General features: G+C 41.5%; 1 protein-coding gene across 1 annotated transcript in view; it reads right to left on the bottom strand.

Annotated features, from left to right (window-relative positions):
* Positions 1–2,020: 2,020 nt before the first annotated feature.
* ABCB1 (ATP binding cassette subfamily B member 1) overlaps positions 2,021–18,283 on the bottom strand; it is a 97,998-nt gene continuing 81,735 nt past the window's right edge. Inside the window, exons 23-28 of the mRNA XM_072784285.1 lie at positions 17,340–17,480; positions 13,526–13,682; positions 12,844–13,041; positions 6,252–6,458; positions 3,435–3,581; positions 2,021–2,623 (exon numbers count right to left, since the gene is read on the bottom strand). Of these exons, the coding sequence (XP_072640386.1) occupies positions 2,420–2,623; positions 3,435–3,581; positions 6,252–6,458; positions 12,844–13,041; positions 13,526–13,682; positions 17,340–17,480 (1,054 nt within the window). The 3' untranslated portion in view covers positions 2,021–2,419. The remainder of the gene's footprint in view (positions 2,624–3,434; positions 3,582–6,251; positions 6,459–12,843; positions 13,042–13,525; positions 13,683–17,339; positions 17,481–18,283) is intronic.

The following is an 18,283-nucleotide window of genomic DNA, read 5'->3' as shown; positions in this document are numbered from 1 at the left end:
TGATCCATCGATTGTGTCATGCTTCCTTGATTTTTTTCATGTTCTGTGAAGTTTTGCCTCACTGTCTTCCCATGTGAAGTAGCAGTCACCTCCAGTCTATTCAGTGGCTTCAGGAGAGAAATATCTCCCATCAGCTATGCTAGTAACTTGAAGGTTTCATCTGACCCTCTATGAATAAAAGTGACCCACACTTCTTGCTCCCCTTATTGGAAGAGACCTTAAGCTTATGTGCCTTCTCTTGACTCTATACCAGGCCATGTAGTGATTGCCTTCCTTTTGTTTTACCAAAGGTAGCAATAAAGCTCAAGTCTGTGGCCTTCCCCTGGCCTGCAGACTTGGGCCAGCCTTCTGTGTGTGCTCACTAGCTGTCTGCCAAGTCTTTTGCTCTTACCACTGCTCTTGCTGCCACCTTTGGGAACTTGTACAAAAAACTACCACAGGACTGGGCAGAGGCTATGTGTATATCAGTAAGAACACTGAGTGCTGGGGTGCTCCATGGGCCAGTTGGGGGAATTTGCAGGCAAGGTTTTCCCTGTGGCTTGCAGCCAAGTTTCTTGATAGAGTCCATGACACAGTTGGTAGGATCCATGTATCTTCAACACCTTCTCAGAGTCCAATCTGCTGCTTTCCCAGTTTCTTCCCACACCCTCTCAAAGTCATGCATCTCAAAATCCAGTCCTCTAGATGAGGAAAATAAACCTTTTTGGCAGCATTCTGCACAGCTGGGGAAGCCAGGTACTCCTTCCTGTTTTCACTTCCCTCCACAACAGAAGTCAGGGGCTAAGCTCTCTCCTGGGCCTTCAGCTGTGTTGCCACGATAGAGGAGTGGGACAAGTCAAGCTATTCCTCTTACCCTCTCCAATGCATTCAAGCTAGTATTCTTTTTGCTCTTTTTTTCTGGAACTTCTTCTCTGAACTCCTGGACTTCTACAAAGGCTGTGTCATCCATGGGTGACTGTTTACCACAGTGTTTTCTAGAACTGGGACTGAGAGGGCCTGGAGCCAGTTCACAGGCCACCATCCATAGCCAGGACCAAGGTCTGTCTGCCTATTATGTGACACACAGGTGGGTGAGACTTCCCTCAGGACCCTTGGCTTCTAGATCCCACAGCTCCCACAGAGGCACTTGTGTCTGTGGATGGCTGCTAAATTATTGTTGTTGGGGTAGGGGTAAGGACAAAAACACAGGACATCTTATTTCACCATGAGGCTGCTATTACTCTTCCAGGGTATTTTATTTTAATCTACATTTCTTTCATTATTGAGAGTGTGCACTTCTTTATTTTTCTAATGTATTTCTTCCTTGGGAACTACCTGATCATGTCCTTTGCCCCTTCTTCTTTGGTGGTGGTAGCATTTTTTCTTTTTAAAATTCTTTAGATAGTAAGGATATCAATTGTTTACAATAAATATGGCAAATACAACTCTAGCTTGTGTCTTTCAATCTTGTTTGTAGTGCTTTTGGGCTTATTTATTTGTTTGTAGTCAGAGTATCATTCTTTGTGGTATTTTCTTTTTTCATTCGCATATATCTGCCACTAGAAGGGTCAGCTTTGGAAGAGACCAATTATTGGGAAAAGTGATTCATTATCAAAACAGAAAAAGAGTTATTATATTTTTTAAAGTGCAGAAATATTAAGATCCTGTAAGAGCCCTTTATAAGAGCAACACAAAATATTTGACATATAGCAGAGTATATGCTATACCCTGTATATCCTGTGCCACCCTCCCACCCCTAAAATTCTGCATTGATATGTGTAGTTGGTTTGAGAGCCGTCATAATGTAGAAACACAAGAACCAGCAGGATCAAGTCCACAGAGAATGAGGGCTGGTGGTTCCTTAGGACCCACTGTGAAAAAACATATACAATGGGAATTATTTACACTATTTAACCATTTTCACAAAAATTAATGGGAGTTTTTAAAGAAGGCTTTTTTTAAAAAAAAATACATTAGTAATCTTTAATATTTCATTTGAGAGATGATATACTTATAGGCATTTTAGACAAGAGGACTCTCGTCATATAAAAGTTTAGTTTTATTATAGCTAGCACTTTATTCAAACATTCAGTACTTTTTACCACTTCTATAATCTTTCAGCAAAGCAGTAAGTTACAAATAAAATATAAACAAAAATTATACAATTTATTAACAAAATCTACTTTGAATTACTCTATAATTTTATAATGCAATTAACACCAGTATTTTATTCCATCAGATAATGTTTCTTTTGGTTCCTTTAATTATAAAATCTGAAGACTCTGAACTTGGTGGAATGATCTTCAGTTGCAGCAAGAAATGTTAAACAGGTAGTTCTACATAGTTTTTCCAGTAAGTGCTCACCTTTTAACTTTGATTAAATGCCATGTTTTAACACAAATATTAAAAAATATTTAACAGCTCATATGGCCACAGTTCACTAGCGCTTTGCTCCAGCCTGGACACTGACCATGGAAAAATAGATGCCTTTCTGAGCCAGCAGCTGTTGATGTGTGCCATGCTCCTTGACTTTGCCATTCTGAAACACCACTATTAAATCTGCATTCTGGATGGTGGACAAGCGGTGGGCGATCACAATGCAGGTGCGGCCTTCTCTGGCTTTGTCCAGGGCTTCTTGGACAACCTGACCAATAACCACATAAATTAATTCTGATAAAAACAGTCCTCTCCTTTCCTCCTCCATAATAAGGCTCATAATCATCCTCCCTTCTTTAAGGATGGTATCAGTGAAATACAACAGAATTGACAAAGCAAGGAATCTGTCATAACAGGAGATAAGTGAATCGTAGTCTGGATTAGTTCTGAGACAGAGGTCATCTGTTCTGAAAGTTATGACAATAAACACAGTCTGTTCAATCATTTAAAAACATTTACTGCTGTGCCCACCCACAGAACACCTCCAGGGCCACCCTTCAGTCCAGCTTTACAGCAAATTCAAGGAGAGTGAGCACAAGCTGAACACAGCCTCCTTGAATTTGGTATTTTTAAGACAGGGTATAGCTCAGAATTAATTTGTCTTTCAGATACTCGAATAGTGAACTTTTTGCTCAAACTGAAAATGATTACTAATATTTATCTTAGGGTACAGTCATCTTTTACAGTATATTAAGCTCTTGTTTTTTTATATAGTTGCTGAGGAGATACCACCAGTAGAATGGGAAAGTGACCTCCTTAACACAGCATCTTTGGTCAATATAAGGTGATCCGGGCTATTTTTTGGAGCCTAAGTGCTATAAGACTAATTTCCCTTATTTTGTCTTAGTTCTCTTGAATAACAGCTACAGAAAGGGTCTACATTCTGTTGAACACTGACGTAAGTAACAATCAACATATCTGGACTGAATTTTGTTCTCTTCTGTGAAAGACCGAAGCATTTATTTAAACCTTTCAAGGACAACCGATTCAAGCATACTGAATCCAATTTAAATTCTTACCTTTTCACTTTCTGTATCCAGAGCTGATGTAGCTTCATCCAAAAGCAAAATATGAGGCTGTCTAACAAGAGCGCGAGCTATGGCAATGCGCTGTTTCTGGCCACCAGAGAGCTGGGTTCCTTTGTCTCCTACTCTGGTGTTGTATTTCTGTGAATAGGGTTTTGTTATTGAAATGGAGAACTGATAACCTAAAAAAAGAGTGTGCTCACAGAAAACAGGATAATCACATTCATAAACACACAAAAAAGTTTAGGTTCAGAAGCTAAGAATGGGTTCACAGAGGATTAAACATCAAAAAAATAGCTCTGCATGGCAGGTTTGACTTCTCTTCTTGAAAACAGACATTTGGAGGGCGCCTGGTTGCTCAGTCGGTTAACTGTCTGCCTTTAGCTCAGGTCATGATCCCAGGGTCCTGGGACTGATCCCCATGTCTGGCTTCCTGCTCAGTGGGGAGTCTGATTCTTTCTCTCCCTCTGCCCCTGCTCTCCAGTGCTCACTCTCGCTCTCTCTCAAATAAAAAAAAAAATTTTTTTTTCTAAAAATTGAAAAAAAAAAAAGAAGAAAAAAGGGAGAAAATAGACATTTGGGCATAAGAGGCCATGTTTCAGTGTAAACAAGTCAATATCTTTATGAGGAAGACTACTGTTACAATGTTAGTCTCTTCCAGGCTCCTGGTTTCATTATATTTGGGACAAAGATTGGTTCCAGGAAAGAAATCAGACTTCAAACAGGCAATGCAAAAAATAAATGAAGTTCATTTTACTTATAACCAGCAGGTGGTGCTCTCTGCACGAAAGTCAGGAAGGGAAGAACTTCTTGGGATGCTAATCTTACCTGTTTTTATAAAACTATGTCTAACATTTCAATAATTTTAATGGCTGCTAACGAATTCCATTCTGATCCTTAACTTTAAAAGCTAAAATATCTTTTTAATTTTTTTTATTTTAGAGTTCTCCCAAAGTTCTTCACATATTGTTTCCCACAGTAGACAATTGTCATTTACTACTCAACAGGATGATACACGAGTTAAAAGGTTATGTAGAAGAGAGCAGGAACAAGACACGACAGCATATGTAACCTAGAAAACAAGACTATCATAATTTACAGGCTCTTGCCAGATTGGAAGTATATCTGATTCTGACAATCAGGGTTTGACTTAAAAATTCATGTTCTATATAGGATTGGCTATTTTTATTTGCTATATCTGTCACCCTAGTTCAGTGGCACTCAGACCGAGATGTCTACCTGCAGGCAAAGTCCGAGGATCTCACCTGAGTTTCCAGCAGATGCTTTCCACTGGTTCCCCCACCCCCACCCCGCCCCCCGCCCGCCCCGGGGCTGCAGGTCCCTCAGAAGGCAGGAACACTGACGTGTGTTCTACATAAGTGTAGGGATCCCCGAGACAATCTGATCCTGTTGCAGCAGGTAAAGGCAGAGCTGTTGAAGGAAGTGGGTCACCAGACTAGCCTCCTTTGGGGTGAGGGAAATCCTAGTAGGAATTGCTCAGGTAAAGAAGTGGGTCCTTGGGCAGAGAACAGGACTCAATGGGCTCTGCCTTCTGTTTCCACATCTAGACATTGAGGAAAAGAATCATGATGTCTATAGGTGTGCTTTGTGTGACAGAGACCAGGAGCCCAGAAGGGCTGGGTCCTTGTGGTAGACAAATGAATGCCAGAGGAGTATATTTAATGAGAAGCTAATATTTACTCTCTGTGTTTGTCTCTGTTAACCTCCAGCCCAGTGGTTCTCAAACTGTAGCCTGGTATCTGGGCTATTGAAACACAGATTGCTAGACTCTACCTCCAACACTTCTGATTTAGCTGGTTCTAATGTGATGGTTCATGCCCATATTTTGAGATCATTAGTAAAGGGGATTGAAGCTATGTCTTTCAAGTTTTCTAGCCTTGGGAAAGACCGGTTATCCCACAGCTGGGCAAGAAGGTTGAAAGGAGGGGAAAGGGACAATCCTCTTCCTGGGGGTCTGTGATGTGGGGGCTGCAGTTATCAGAAGAGCCTCAGAAAAAGGAAGTTTGGGAAAGAGTTAGGGCCAGTTGGTATTGCCATCCTTACACATAAGGAAATTGCCTTCCCTACTGGTTTGAGGCTACTGAGCTTTATTCTTTAGGGGTGCTTCCTTATAAGTAACTAGTGGTGATGGGACATGGTGTAGACAAGCCAGTTCAAGGTGACTTCAAAACACAGGATCTAAAGGGAGGGCTTTAGGGAGGGTAGGGTTCCTTTTAACTTCCTGGGAAGAATTCAGAGGGCATCCAAGGACAATAGCTCAGAGAGCCCCAAGGAAGTTTTCGGCAATCAATCCTATAAGAGCTTGGAGGCCATGAAATGTGCAAAGATGAGGGATTGAGGGATTACATGATACCACAGTTATTCCCAGGGCTCAGCTCTATTCAGGGAGAGCCTTCTTTTTGACATGGGTTCAGCTCCCCAGCCTGGCCCAACACAGAGGTAGGCTTGCAGCTTGGGAGAGAGCAGCAAAGAGGCAGAAGGAAGGTCGGGAGAGGAATGAGGGTAGGCGGCTATGCCTACTTCTACAGAGCCTGTACTTGGGCTCAGAGGGAAAGGCTTCCTGCAACCACATGCTTTTCCATCAGGCTTGCTCACAGGAAGAGCCAGTCAGGTGGTCAGGCAAGCATAGTATCAAATGGGCATAGGAAGTTTGGCAAGATGTTGTGCACAGGTGTGTATTCTGGTCGCTCACTTCTCTTCAAGTTTGGAAAACCTGCCTTTTAGAAATCAAAGTGTAGGCCAGGGAGGTTGCCACAGGCTCCTGGGCTCCTATTTTGGAGAAAGACTTACCTCAGGGAGTGTCTCGATGAAGTGGTGTATGTTGGCCTCCTTGGCTGCCTGCACAATCTCTTCATGTGATACGACCCGGCTGTTGTCTCCATAGGCAATGTTCTCGGCAATGCTGCAGTCAAACAGGATGGGCTCCTGAGACACGATGCCCAGGTGTGCTCGGAGCCACTGGACATTCAGGTGCTTTATCTCTTTGCCATCAATTAGCTGAAAACGAGAATTCATGGGTGACTCATGACCAGCACATTTTTAACTTAGCAAAATCACTGTCATTATTTCATACACTAAAATTGTCAGGTTACCATGGGACAATATTTTTGTTGTTGTTGAGTTTGGATTGTCAAAGTTAACTGAACAAGGTCATAATTGTATGCTCTGATAAGTTGTCACGTTTCTTCTGCTTTAACCCTGGTTTCGCTATGTGCTGTGGTAAGTAGGATCATGCCCCTCACCCCCCAAGATATCCACGTTCTAACTCATGAAACCTCTGAGAATATAATGTCACATGGCAAAAGGGAATTAAGGTGTAAGGTTGTTCATCAGCTGATCTCAAAATAAGAAGATGATCTGGGATTATCCAGGCAGGCCCAATGTACTCATGAGGGTCCTTAGCTGTGCAAAACAGAGGCAGGACACTTACAGCTGTGCAATATGGCAAAGCCTCATTTAGTCATTGTTGCCTTTGAAGATCGAGGAAGGGGCCAGGAGTTAGAAAACAGTCCCCTCAAGCCTCCAGAGGGAACACAGCCCTGGTGACATTTTGATTTTGGCCTGATGAAATCTATTCTACATATATGACTTCCAGAATTTGTAGGATAGTAAGTTTGTGTTGTTTTATGGCATTAAATTTGCTAGCATCCTTATTCTTATGTATCAGTTTTTCACAAGAAAATTAGCTAAGATTAGAAATCAGTAATTACTGTGAGCACATGAGAGGTCTGCAGGTCAGGTTTCTAAGAATCAGGTTTTAGAAGAATGGGATGTAGCAGTTAAACGGAATAGAAATAAGATGGCTGCTGTATCTCTAAGTAGTTGTTGGTCTTGGGAAAATGAGCTAATTTCTCTGACAGCTACTTTGTGGATAAAATGAGAATTATGATAATAATTCCTAAACTCATAGAATTGAGAATTGAATGAGATTTCATCTAGACCCCACTCAGCACAGTGCTTCAAGACTGTCAGAGATTGGTTAACTCTGTGTGGCTGTAACTGAAACTACAGTGGACGGATGCAGGCTGAGAAGATGAAATGTTGGACAGACATCTACAATGTTGGGCCAAAGGAGTAGGAAGGAGAAACTGCCTCTTCTCCAGTGACCTGGCTCTCTAGGTTACCGTGCAAGAGCCTAGGCAGTGCCCCTTACAGCCTTGCTCTGATCCACATAGGTCTGCCCAAAAGATCTACTTTGCAAGAGAACTCTGGTATTCAAGTGAGAGAGCTAGTTCATCCCCTCCAAAGAAGCAAGTGACTCAGATGCAGGCTTTTCCCATCGTGCTGGTGAGTGTCTACTGAGCTATATATACTCTTTGGATCCCATGTGCCTGGCTTGGTGCCCCTGGGAGACAGCTGGCCAGGGGTAAGGTATAGTCTTTGCTGCAGGAACGCGGCTTCTGTTTGTGAAGCTGCCAAGTGCAGGGATAGAAAACACAGCCATGACCTTATTAGTACCGAGCCCAGTTGCCATGGAGACTCTTCCAGCATCTATGTTGCAGGCATCCTTATAGTGTTAAGTGAAGGTGGGAAGTAGAGGGTGGAGAGAGGCAGTAAAAATCATACAAAGATGTGGCAAAACAGCAGATCCTGTTAAATGGAACACTGTACTTGAGAAATGGAAGTTTCAGGAAAGGAGTAGCTTAATTTTTTCTAAGCTTATGCTCCTGGGAGGGAAACAGATACTGCCAAACTAATCTAATTAGGCAAATTTGAGTCATCCCATCAGGTTTTAAGGAGTTTCTCTCTATCACGCTGTATATGGTAACACTCTTGGCCCTCATCATTCCCACATGATATGCTGGAATTGCAAATACTTAAAACCTGTGTTAGCTGAAGCATCCTCTCTATAGAGAAAACAGGTTTAGAAACCCAAATGTGGGGATCCCTGGGTGGCGCAGCGGTTTGGCGCCTGCCTTTGGCCCAGGGCGCGATCCTGGAGACCCGGGATCGAATCCCACGTCGGGCTCCCGGTGCATGGAGCCTGCTTCTCCCTCTGCCTGTGTCTCTGCCTCTCTCTCTCTCTCACTGTGTGCCTATCATAAATAAATAAAAAATTAAAAAAAAAAAAAAAGAAACCCAAATGTGATAAAGACCAGTGCAGAGGTTCTTGGGCTGAGGCATGAGTGATGGTCTGAGGGAAGACCAAGGAACTTTGAGGATTCAGAAAACACTGTTCCAAAGATACTGGCCTACATAAAACTTAACTAGGAAAGTAAACACACTGGTAATAATAAGGTAAAATCAGGTTAAATGGCCAGCTATCTCTATTCTAGATTGTTAAATGTGCTGCTTCCTTCATAAGCACAATCATATGTTAAATATGTACTACTCTGTTATATGTATTTACTCTGAAATCATGATTATAGATAAATTAGTGAGCACTGACTGTAAGTCCTGTGATAAGCATGTCTCATGCATTTTCTTGTTTGATCTTCACAACAGCCCTAGTGAGGTAGTATGGTTTTGCTTTCTTTTTTAAGATTTATTTATTTATTTGAGAGAGAGTGTGTAGTGAGTGGGCAGAGGGGCAGAGGGGCAGAGGGAGAGAAACCCAAGCCAAGTCCGTGCTGACCTCAGAGTCTGACCGTAGGGCTCCATCTCACAACCCAGGAGATCCTGACCTGAGCCAAAACCAAGAGCCAGGAGCTTAACTAACGGAGTCACCCAGGTGCCCCTGGGGCAGGCGTGGTTTTAATCTCCATTTTGCAGATTAAAAAGATGAGCAGAAGTAAGTAATTTGCACAAGATCACACAGTAACTAGGGTAGCTGGGATTGAATGTGTACACTACAGGGTGGGTTTTGGTAACACACACACCTTATCATTGAAAGACATTCTGTATCCTCCCTCACAGAGGAAGGGCCCACTTAGCTCAAGTGCCCGCCAGGTAATAACCAGACTATGACCACAGGCTTCTGCCAATGGTGCATGTGATAGATGGGAGAAGACTCAGACCAGAAGCGATTTAACAGTGATGTTAATGAAGTTCATCTTCAAGGGTCCTGAATTGCAGGTGACTGCTGGCTGCTGAACTGTGTTCTGAGTGGGGGGAAAGTGGGGGGCACAGGCTGCAGTCAGGAAGCTCTTCTAGGTGATTTTATGTATCTGCTTAAGGAGGAAAGAGACCTGAGGGGCACCTGAGTGCCTCAGTTAGTTAAGCGTCTACCTTCAGCTCTAACTGAGATCCTGGGATCCTGGGAGGGAGCCCCTGTCAGGCTCCCTGCTCAGGGGGAAGGTCTGCTTCCCCTCCCTCCACTCATGGCGCACTCGCTCATGCTGTCTCTCTCTTTCTTAAGTAATTAAATGAGAAAAGGGACTTGAATCTTTACGTTTTCAATATTTTGTTGTGATTTGTTTTATTAGAAGTAAATATTCACTTTTGTACCTAATTTCTTTGTATTCTTTTAAGTCAAGTCTCTAAAAATGTATAACCTGCACGCCCCACAAAACTTGAAGTACCCACTCTGTACAATTCAGTAGCTTCATTTTTCAAGACTCTCCACAATTTAATCTACATCTTTCCAATTTATCATTTCAGTGGTTCTGAAATGATAGTTGGCATCTGAATCACCTAGGAAAATTGTAAAAATTAATAGGCCGACCGATTGGAATGAGCCAGGGTGGCTGTGTTCTTTAGTAGCTCTGTAAGCCCTTCTGATACACATCATTTTGAGAATCACACCTCTGGTCACTATTTCACAAAGTACAATTCAAGGCCCACTGATGATCATGAGGATTTCCTGACTGTAGGATCACATCCTTTTGCGGTTCTTATGAGCAATCATGCTCAAATCCACACTCATATTTTACATGACAGTGAGAACTAATTATAAGTCACCTACTAACTGAGTTCTTAAGGGTTACTCATTGATATTTATGAACAAAACTTGGCACACATATTAGTGTTTCTTGAGGACACTTGGCTAAGAATTTTGGCTACTGTGCACCACTTGGCAGGACTTCAAAGCTCTAGCACAAATGTACAGGAGCAGACAATAGTGTTCCTACAATAGATAAGGACACTTTGTTTCCCATGTATTTTAAGTGTTGTCTTGAGATGGTTTTTGCCCTGTGCACTCAGCATTCATTTCCATATTCTTCTGTGTATACCCTTCCATATATGACCGGAGTGGAAGGCTAAAAACTATTTCCCAGACTCCCTTCTGGTTCTGGAAGTAATTGTGGTTCTACCAGAGAGATGCACTGTGCAAAATCTGGAAGGTGTAGGCTAATTCTCTTTAGTAGCAGTACTAAACTAACACATGTGAGTATGAGTACAATGGGGAGGCCATGAGTTTTTTTTCTTTTTTTTTGCTCTTCCTAAATGGGTCATAATTTAAAAGTGTGAAAATCACAACTTTCATTAAATCTGCTATTTCAGACAAAAAGAGGTTATATGGACATTGGGAGCAAATAACTTATCAAGCACAGCTCACATTATCTCTTTCATCAAATGATATCTTGCATGCTCACTCTCACCCTCATGCAACCAGCTCTACTCATCCCTTAAGAGCCATCTGTAGGTCTACCTTCCTTTATAGAACTCATGGAAGTATATGTCCCATCTCCTCAGTTAGAGTCTTTGAGTGCAGACATAACCTATAATTCATTAAAGATCAACATTTAATACACTGCTTACTCAACACCTATTAGGGGCCATAATCAGTGTCTGAGAGCTAACATTTCCTTCTGTAATTGCTTCCTTTGTCTCTACCTTTAGAGTCCTCTGTTCAAACTTTAATAGCAAAATTGAAGCATAAAATCAGAACAGAAAATATAAAACAAGGGATCCCTGGGTGGCGCAGCGGTTTGGCGCCTGCCTTTGGCCCAGGGCGCGATCCTGGAGACCCGGGATCGAATCCCACATCAGGCTCCCGGTGCATGGAGCCTGCTTCTCCCTCTGCCTGTGTCTCTGCCTCTCTCTCTCTCTCTGTGACTATCATAAATAAATGAAAGTTAAAAAAAAAAAAAAGAAAAGAAAATATAAAACAAGAAAGTAAAAATAAAGGACAGAGCTTATGTAGGTGTTAAGAAACAGACTGAGTAGAATACAATAAAAAATATCTATGAGTAAGCATGAGTGAATTTAATTTTTTTAAAGATTTTTTTTATTTATTTGAGAGAGAGTAAGCAAGAGAGAGAACACAAGCAGGGTGGAGGGGCAGGGGGAGAGAGAGAGAGAGAGAGAGAAGCAGACTCCCTAGTGAGTAGGGAGCTGGATATGCGGCTTGATCCTAGGACCCCGAGTTCATGACCTGAGCTGAAGGCAGATGCTTAGCTGCCCCAGCATGACTGAATTTTCAAAGAGCTCTGGACTACAGGTTGTAAGTCTATTTTCACAATGGTCATTAATTCAAGTGGATTCCATGTGGAACTGGGGCATCAATATGTACAGAGCAGGTATCCATTCTGTTTGGTCAGTGCTCACACCATTCTAGTCATTAATTTTTTTTTTTTTGAAAGGGAGGAGTGGGGAAGGGGCAGAGGGAGAGGGAGAGAGAGAATCTTAAGCAGGCTCCATGCCCAGTACAGAGCCTGATGTGGGGCTTGATCTTATGATCTGAGATCATGACCTGCACCAAAATCAAAAGTCAGATGCTTACCTGACTGAGCCACCCAGGCACCCTTGTTGTTAATTTTTTTTTTAATAGCACTTCATAGAACAACCAACAACTAAATACCCATATAATAAACATTTCTATTCCTTCCTAATTTGATTCTTTTCCTATTCTCCATTGTAGTCATTTCACAGCTCCCTTCATGACTCCTATCTCATCCCCAGTACCTAAGATAGTCCCTGACAGGCACTCAGTAAATGACTATTGAGTGCTAAATTAATAAATGTGACCATTTATTCTTTTAGTTCAGGAAAGAAAAGGGAATCCCTCTATATTCTTTATCTGCTTCCCAAATCTGTTGATCTCACTGTTGTTGTTGTTTTCTTTCCTTAGGAGGTGTTTCAATACCCTCTCAATGATTTTATCTTATCCTTTGTCATAAAAATGTTCCAGATTTCCCCTTCTCAAACCCCTCCCCTGGACTCTGCTACCCCGCTCAACCTGCTGTTCTTGTTATTCTTTCTTTCACCTTTGATCTCCTAGATAGCCTGCATTCAGTCTCCACTTCCCCTTCCAGCCCTGCCTCAGGAGACAGATGATAACAGGCTGCTGGCAAAGGAGGGTGGAGGGGAAGTTTGAGAGAGAGGCCTGAGAAGCTGCCTCTGGCCGCAGACATAGCTTAGAGCCCTGATCTAGGATGTCAGAATTTCCGTGAGACTGTTATTTCAAGGTTGGAAAAACTGTGGCTTATAGTCAAGAATTAAATACATCCAGGCATTTACATGATGAAAAACTTAAAATGAGGTAAGAAAGTGTGCTCACCACTGAACCAGCCAAGGGGTCATAGAAGCGCTCTAGGAGCTGAACAACTGTGCTCTTCCCACAGCCACTGCTACCTACGAGGGCCAGCGTCTGGCCCTTCTTCACCTCGAGGCTCAGCCCCTGGAGCACGGGGATGTCTGGTCGAGTGGGATAGTTGAACACGACCTCATTAAATGTCACATTTCCTTCCAACGTATTCTAAAATCAGAACAGTAACAATAAAAATGATTATTACAATCCCCAAAGTTTTGTATAGCAAACCCCCTCTACTACCAGGTGTCAAAAGACAGTGAACTTGTATTACAATTAGGCTGCATTTGTAACTGCCAGAGTGCAGTAAATAAGATCTAAGAGTCAGTGTTTTTATAGCACGTATTGTTAATAGAAATGAGCTAACTCAAATATGTTCCCCAAGAATACAGTGACCTACATATAATAAAATCTAATTAACAAGATTTGCTTATAAATTGGGCAGTATTTCTATCTCCCTGTAGCCTTGTTCTACAAAAGTATGGGATGTAAATGTACATTATTAGCATTTATTAAAATGATCTCATGATCTAGAAAGTTTTTTTTTATTACCAGCAAATAAAAAAAAGCCACAAGTTTTATTAAATTTCCTCTTAGAGTACTTGTACTTATCAGTTAGGAATATATCATATCATCAAAACATCAAACTCACTGGCTTGAGGCCGTGAGGGCTGTAGCTGTCAATCAGAGGGCTTTTTTCAATGATCATGATGACGTGGGCTGCTGATACTTTGGCTTTGGCATAGTCAGGAGCAAATGAACTGACCTGCCCCACTGCCATGGCACCAAAGACAATAGCTGAGAATACCCTGCAAAAACAAAGACAAAGCATGCATAGAGTTAAGATTATAATGCTAGACAGCGGACAGTTCTACAACTAGAGAGCATTGCCTCAATTAAAAACAGAAGTTAAAAAATAAAACAAAACAAATAAACACTTTTCCTCATAAAGTTCACCTCAGTGTAACATATTGTAAGATGGCCCCATTTTTCATCTGTCTCTGTATCCTCACCTTCTAGTAATGTGACTTTGCAGCTCCCCCTTTAAGAAGAGGAATTAGTTTTCCTAACTTTTGAATCTGGGTTGGCCTGTGACTTGCTTTGCCCAACAGGATGTGGTGGTAGTGATGGTTGCCAGTCCTAAGCCTATCACTCAGGGGCCTGTGTGCTTCTCTCTCTGCCGACTACCATAAGCCCAGCTAGCCTGCTAGCAGACAAGGCACAGAGGGAGTCAAGCTGTGTGGGCCCTGCCAACTAGCTTTTAGTCCCCTGCACATATGAGTGAGCCTCGCTGAGATCTGCTAGGTCTAACCCAGATCAGCAGACCCATCCACCTGACCCATAGACTTGTGGGCAAATAGGAATGTTTGTTATTGTATGTCACTGGGGTTCAGTGGTTAGTTGTTATGTAGTGTGATTGTGGCCATCAATAACGGATGTAGGCATTTGTGACAACGTGGATAGACCTAGAGGATATTATTATAAGTGGAATAAGTCAGACTGAAAAAGACAAACACCCTATGATTTCACTTGTGTGGAATCGAAAAATATAAATGAATAAATAAAAAGCAGAAGACGACCTATAAATCAGAGAAGAGACTGATGGTTGCCAGAGGGGAAGTGGGTGAGAGGAGGGTGAGCAAAATGGGTGAAGGGTAGTGGGAGAGGCAGGTTTCCAGTTATGGGATGAATAAGTCATGAGAATAAAAGGTACAGCATAGGGAATCCAGTCAATATTATAATAGCATTGTATGGTAAGGGATGATAGTTGAACTTGCTGTGAGCATAGCATAATATATAGAGAAGCTGAATCATGTTGCACACCTGAAACTAATGTAATATTGCATGTCAACTATTAAAAATAACAGATATAGGCAGTAGTGCTGAAATTACATTGGATTCTTGGAAAACATGTGAGCTGTACAGCAAAGAGTGAGTTTCTTTTTTTTTTTTTTTTAAAGAGTTTATTTATTTATTCATGAGAGACACACAGAGAGAGGCAGAGACATAGGCAGAGAAAGAAGCAGGCTCCGTGCAGGGAGCCCTCTGTGGGACTCGATCCGGGACTCCAGGATCATGCCCTGGCTGAAGGCAGGCACTCAACCGCTGAGCCACCCAGGTGTCCCAGAGTGAGTTCCTTATAGAGACAGATATGCTTCTCTCAAAATGCATCCACATGTTTAACCTATGCCATGGGAATCATAGAGGCTTAAAGCTGGGAAGGGTTCTACAGGCTATCAAGAAGTCCAGCTCTCAATATTTGTTCCTTGGGCACTTTTCCTAAGTTGACTTCCATCCTTTGTTTCAGGAAGTAGCAACTTTGACTAAGCCTATTGTTAAAAAGTTCTTTTTCAAATAGAAGAAAAATGTACATCCTTTTACATAATTCAGCCCTTAACTGGAATGTTGTTAAAAAGGCCCTTTGCTTCATTGGGAACTCCTTTCTCTCTCAACACACCAGCTGCCCTCCTCTGGACAGATTTCTCAATATGTCTTTTTATTATTTTATTTTTATGTATTTTTTACTTTTATTATTATTTTTTAAGTTCCAAGTTTTTATTTAAATTCTAGGGAGTTAACATATAGTGTAGTAGTAGTTTTGAGTGTAGAATATATAGTGATTCAACACTTTCATACAACACTCAAAGCTCATCACAAGTGCCTCCCTAATCCCCATCACCTATTTCCACCATCCCCTCCCCTTCCCCCTTCTGGTAACCATCAATTTGTTCTCTATAGTTAAGTGTCGTTTCTTGGTCTGCCTTTCTTCCCCTCCGCCATGTTCATGTTTTGTTTCTTAAATTCTACAGATGAGTGAAATCATATGGCAATTGTCTTTCTCTAATTTTTTTTTCACCTAGCATTATTCTGTCTCCATCCATGTCATTGCAAATGGCAAGATTTCATTCTTTTTTATGGCTGAGTAATATTCCATATATGCCACACCTTCTTTATCCATGCATCAGTCAATGGACATTTGAGCTGTTTCCATAAGTTGGCTATTTCAACATGCCTTGTTAAACAGTGGGCCTGGAATAGGATAATATTTGGGAACCTTCCCAGAAGAATACTATGAGTCCATCACATCCTCTCCTTTGGACTCTAAATAAATCATACAAATGGTTCATCTCAGGCTTGCCATCATTCGTCCCTGTGAGATCTTTTAAAAATGGACTACTTTCAGAAAGGTATCTCCTTTTCTTTATGTGGAAGATTGATTTTTCCAGTCTAAATGCCCACATGTCAGCAATTTTAATCAATTCAATGCCTTATCTTGAAGTAAAGCAATATATCAAATAATTATCTAATCAAAACCCCAATGCCAGTGATGCCTGGTTTTGATCTTTTGGCTCAAGTCAAAAATAGCTCCTGTGTATCATTTGTCAGAGATATTAAGTGGAAATTTTAAATCCTCTGTTGAGGTCATCCTGAGCAAACTATAATGCATACACAAGGGAATGTCTAGATAGAACAAAAATATTATACTAACACCTTATATTAACCAGGCTTAAATGATTCTGATTTAAATGTAAAACTTTACTATCACTAATCATGGTATGCTATCAAAGGGAAGACTCTCACTCACCACCAAATCTAGATGCTCAGAAAGATTATACATACTTTTCACTACCCAACTGCTTATTTAAGTACTTCAGAAGTAAAATTAAGTTCAAGTCTGTCTTTCCCTGACTGAAGTATAATTTTTTGCGTTCATAGCAATGGAGCAGAAATCCTCCTAATCTAGCTTTTCCTTTATCATTTCTGAATTTCTTCAGCTCTTACCTTCTAATCGCTCTTTTTGTGTATCAAGGAAAACAAATTTATCCTAGAATCTCCCAAGGCTTGCAAAACTCAGTGTCGCACACCTGCCCTTTAGCTGCCCTGTTCAGAGACTTCTTTAAAAGGAGCCAGGTGGGCAGCCCGGGTGGCTCAGCGGTTTAGCGTCGCCTTCAGCCCAGGGCGTGACCCTGGAGACCCGGGACTGAGTCCCACGTTGCGCTCCCTGCATGGAGTCTGCTTCTCCCTCTGCCTGTGTCTCTGCCTCTCTTTCTCTCTGTGTCTCTCATGAATAAATAAATAAAATCTTTAAAAAATAAAAATAAAATAAAAATAAAATGAACCAGGCAGTTGGTGCAGGGTTAGGTTTCTTCCCAAATGCCAAAACCTCCTGGAAACCCCTTACTGAATCACTACCATCACTGAGCCAAAGATTCAGAAAGGTCAAATGTATGAGTCAGCACTGGGGAGGAGGCCAGTCATTGATTCCCCAGAAGAAATGGGATTACTTCAGTGATACTACACAGAGACTCAGGAAAAATTCCACCTTTGGAATAACCAGAATCATGAACCTTACAGTAAGGTTTTCTATCCAGGCATGAAGATGTTTACCTCAGTTTTATTTCTAGAGTTCGATTGCCAACATTTACAAGAGAACATCCAATATTTATGATGTACCCAATACTCACAAAAGAACATCCTGAAAGTTCATGAACTCATTTGCCACCAAGTAGGCACCAAACCGGAAACAGCCAGCATAGGAAAAATACATCATTGCCTGGGTGATAGAAAATGAGACCCCGAAGATGTGTGCTTTCCTCAAAGAGTTTCTGAAAAGAAGACATTACGAAACTTACTTGACTTTGATTTCTCAGTTCTTAAAACATAACCTGTGCTAGATCAGCAGTGGGGCATGGTGGGCAATAATGAGTTCAGTTTCCAAAAACATAAGTTTGGTCTTCATTTTTCTACTTGTGAAAATTTAGGACACTGCCTAATGGAGGATTAGCCACACCTCCAAGTGTTAGGGCAACTTAAAATAAGCTGAGGAAAACATGAAGAGCCTGTTAGGGGTTAATATAAATACAAGTGCCTTCCCTTTCTCCCCACTTTTGGGCATACAAAATATATGCACTCTTGAGTAAACATTCATTCAACACACATTTACCCAACATCTACAAGCTGCAAGGACCATGGTGCATGATGCAGAAGAATCAGTCGTGTTCTTGCCCTTGGGGACCCAGCAGTCAAGTTGACTATAATTATGCAATGAAGGAACACTATGAATACCATGTTAGGAAAAGAAAGGAGGAAGCCCTGAACTCTCTGGGGGATTTAGAGAAGGCTTCACAAGGCGTAACATTGGTGGGTTTTCTGAGCCACATTAACTGGGTGATGTAGAGGGATCAGGCTGGTGAGTAGGCACTGGGCCTCCCACCTCTGCTCCAACCATGTCAACTCTGTTTCTATCTGTTTCATATATTGTATTTCAAATGAAGACATCTTCAGAAAAAAAGGCTCTACTATTATTTTAAAAAAAAGTTTGTAAATCCATCAATTAAATCCAGCGGTCTCCTTTTACCATATAAAAAACTGAGATTCAAAGAAGTTGGGCTTAAAAAAAAAAAAAAAA

This window comes from Canis lupus, chromosome 18 (genome assembly GCF_048164855.1).
Source record: "Canis lupus baileyi chromosome 18, mCanLup2.hap1, whole genome shotgun sequence".
Classification (NCBI taxonomy): domain Eukaryota; kingdom Metazoa; phylum Chordata; class Mammalia; order Carnivora; family Canidae; genus Canis; species Canis lupus.
Note: the sequence above shows the minus strand (reverse complement) of the source record. Positions and strands in the feature narration are given on the sequence as shown.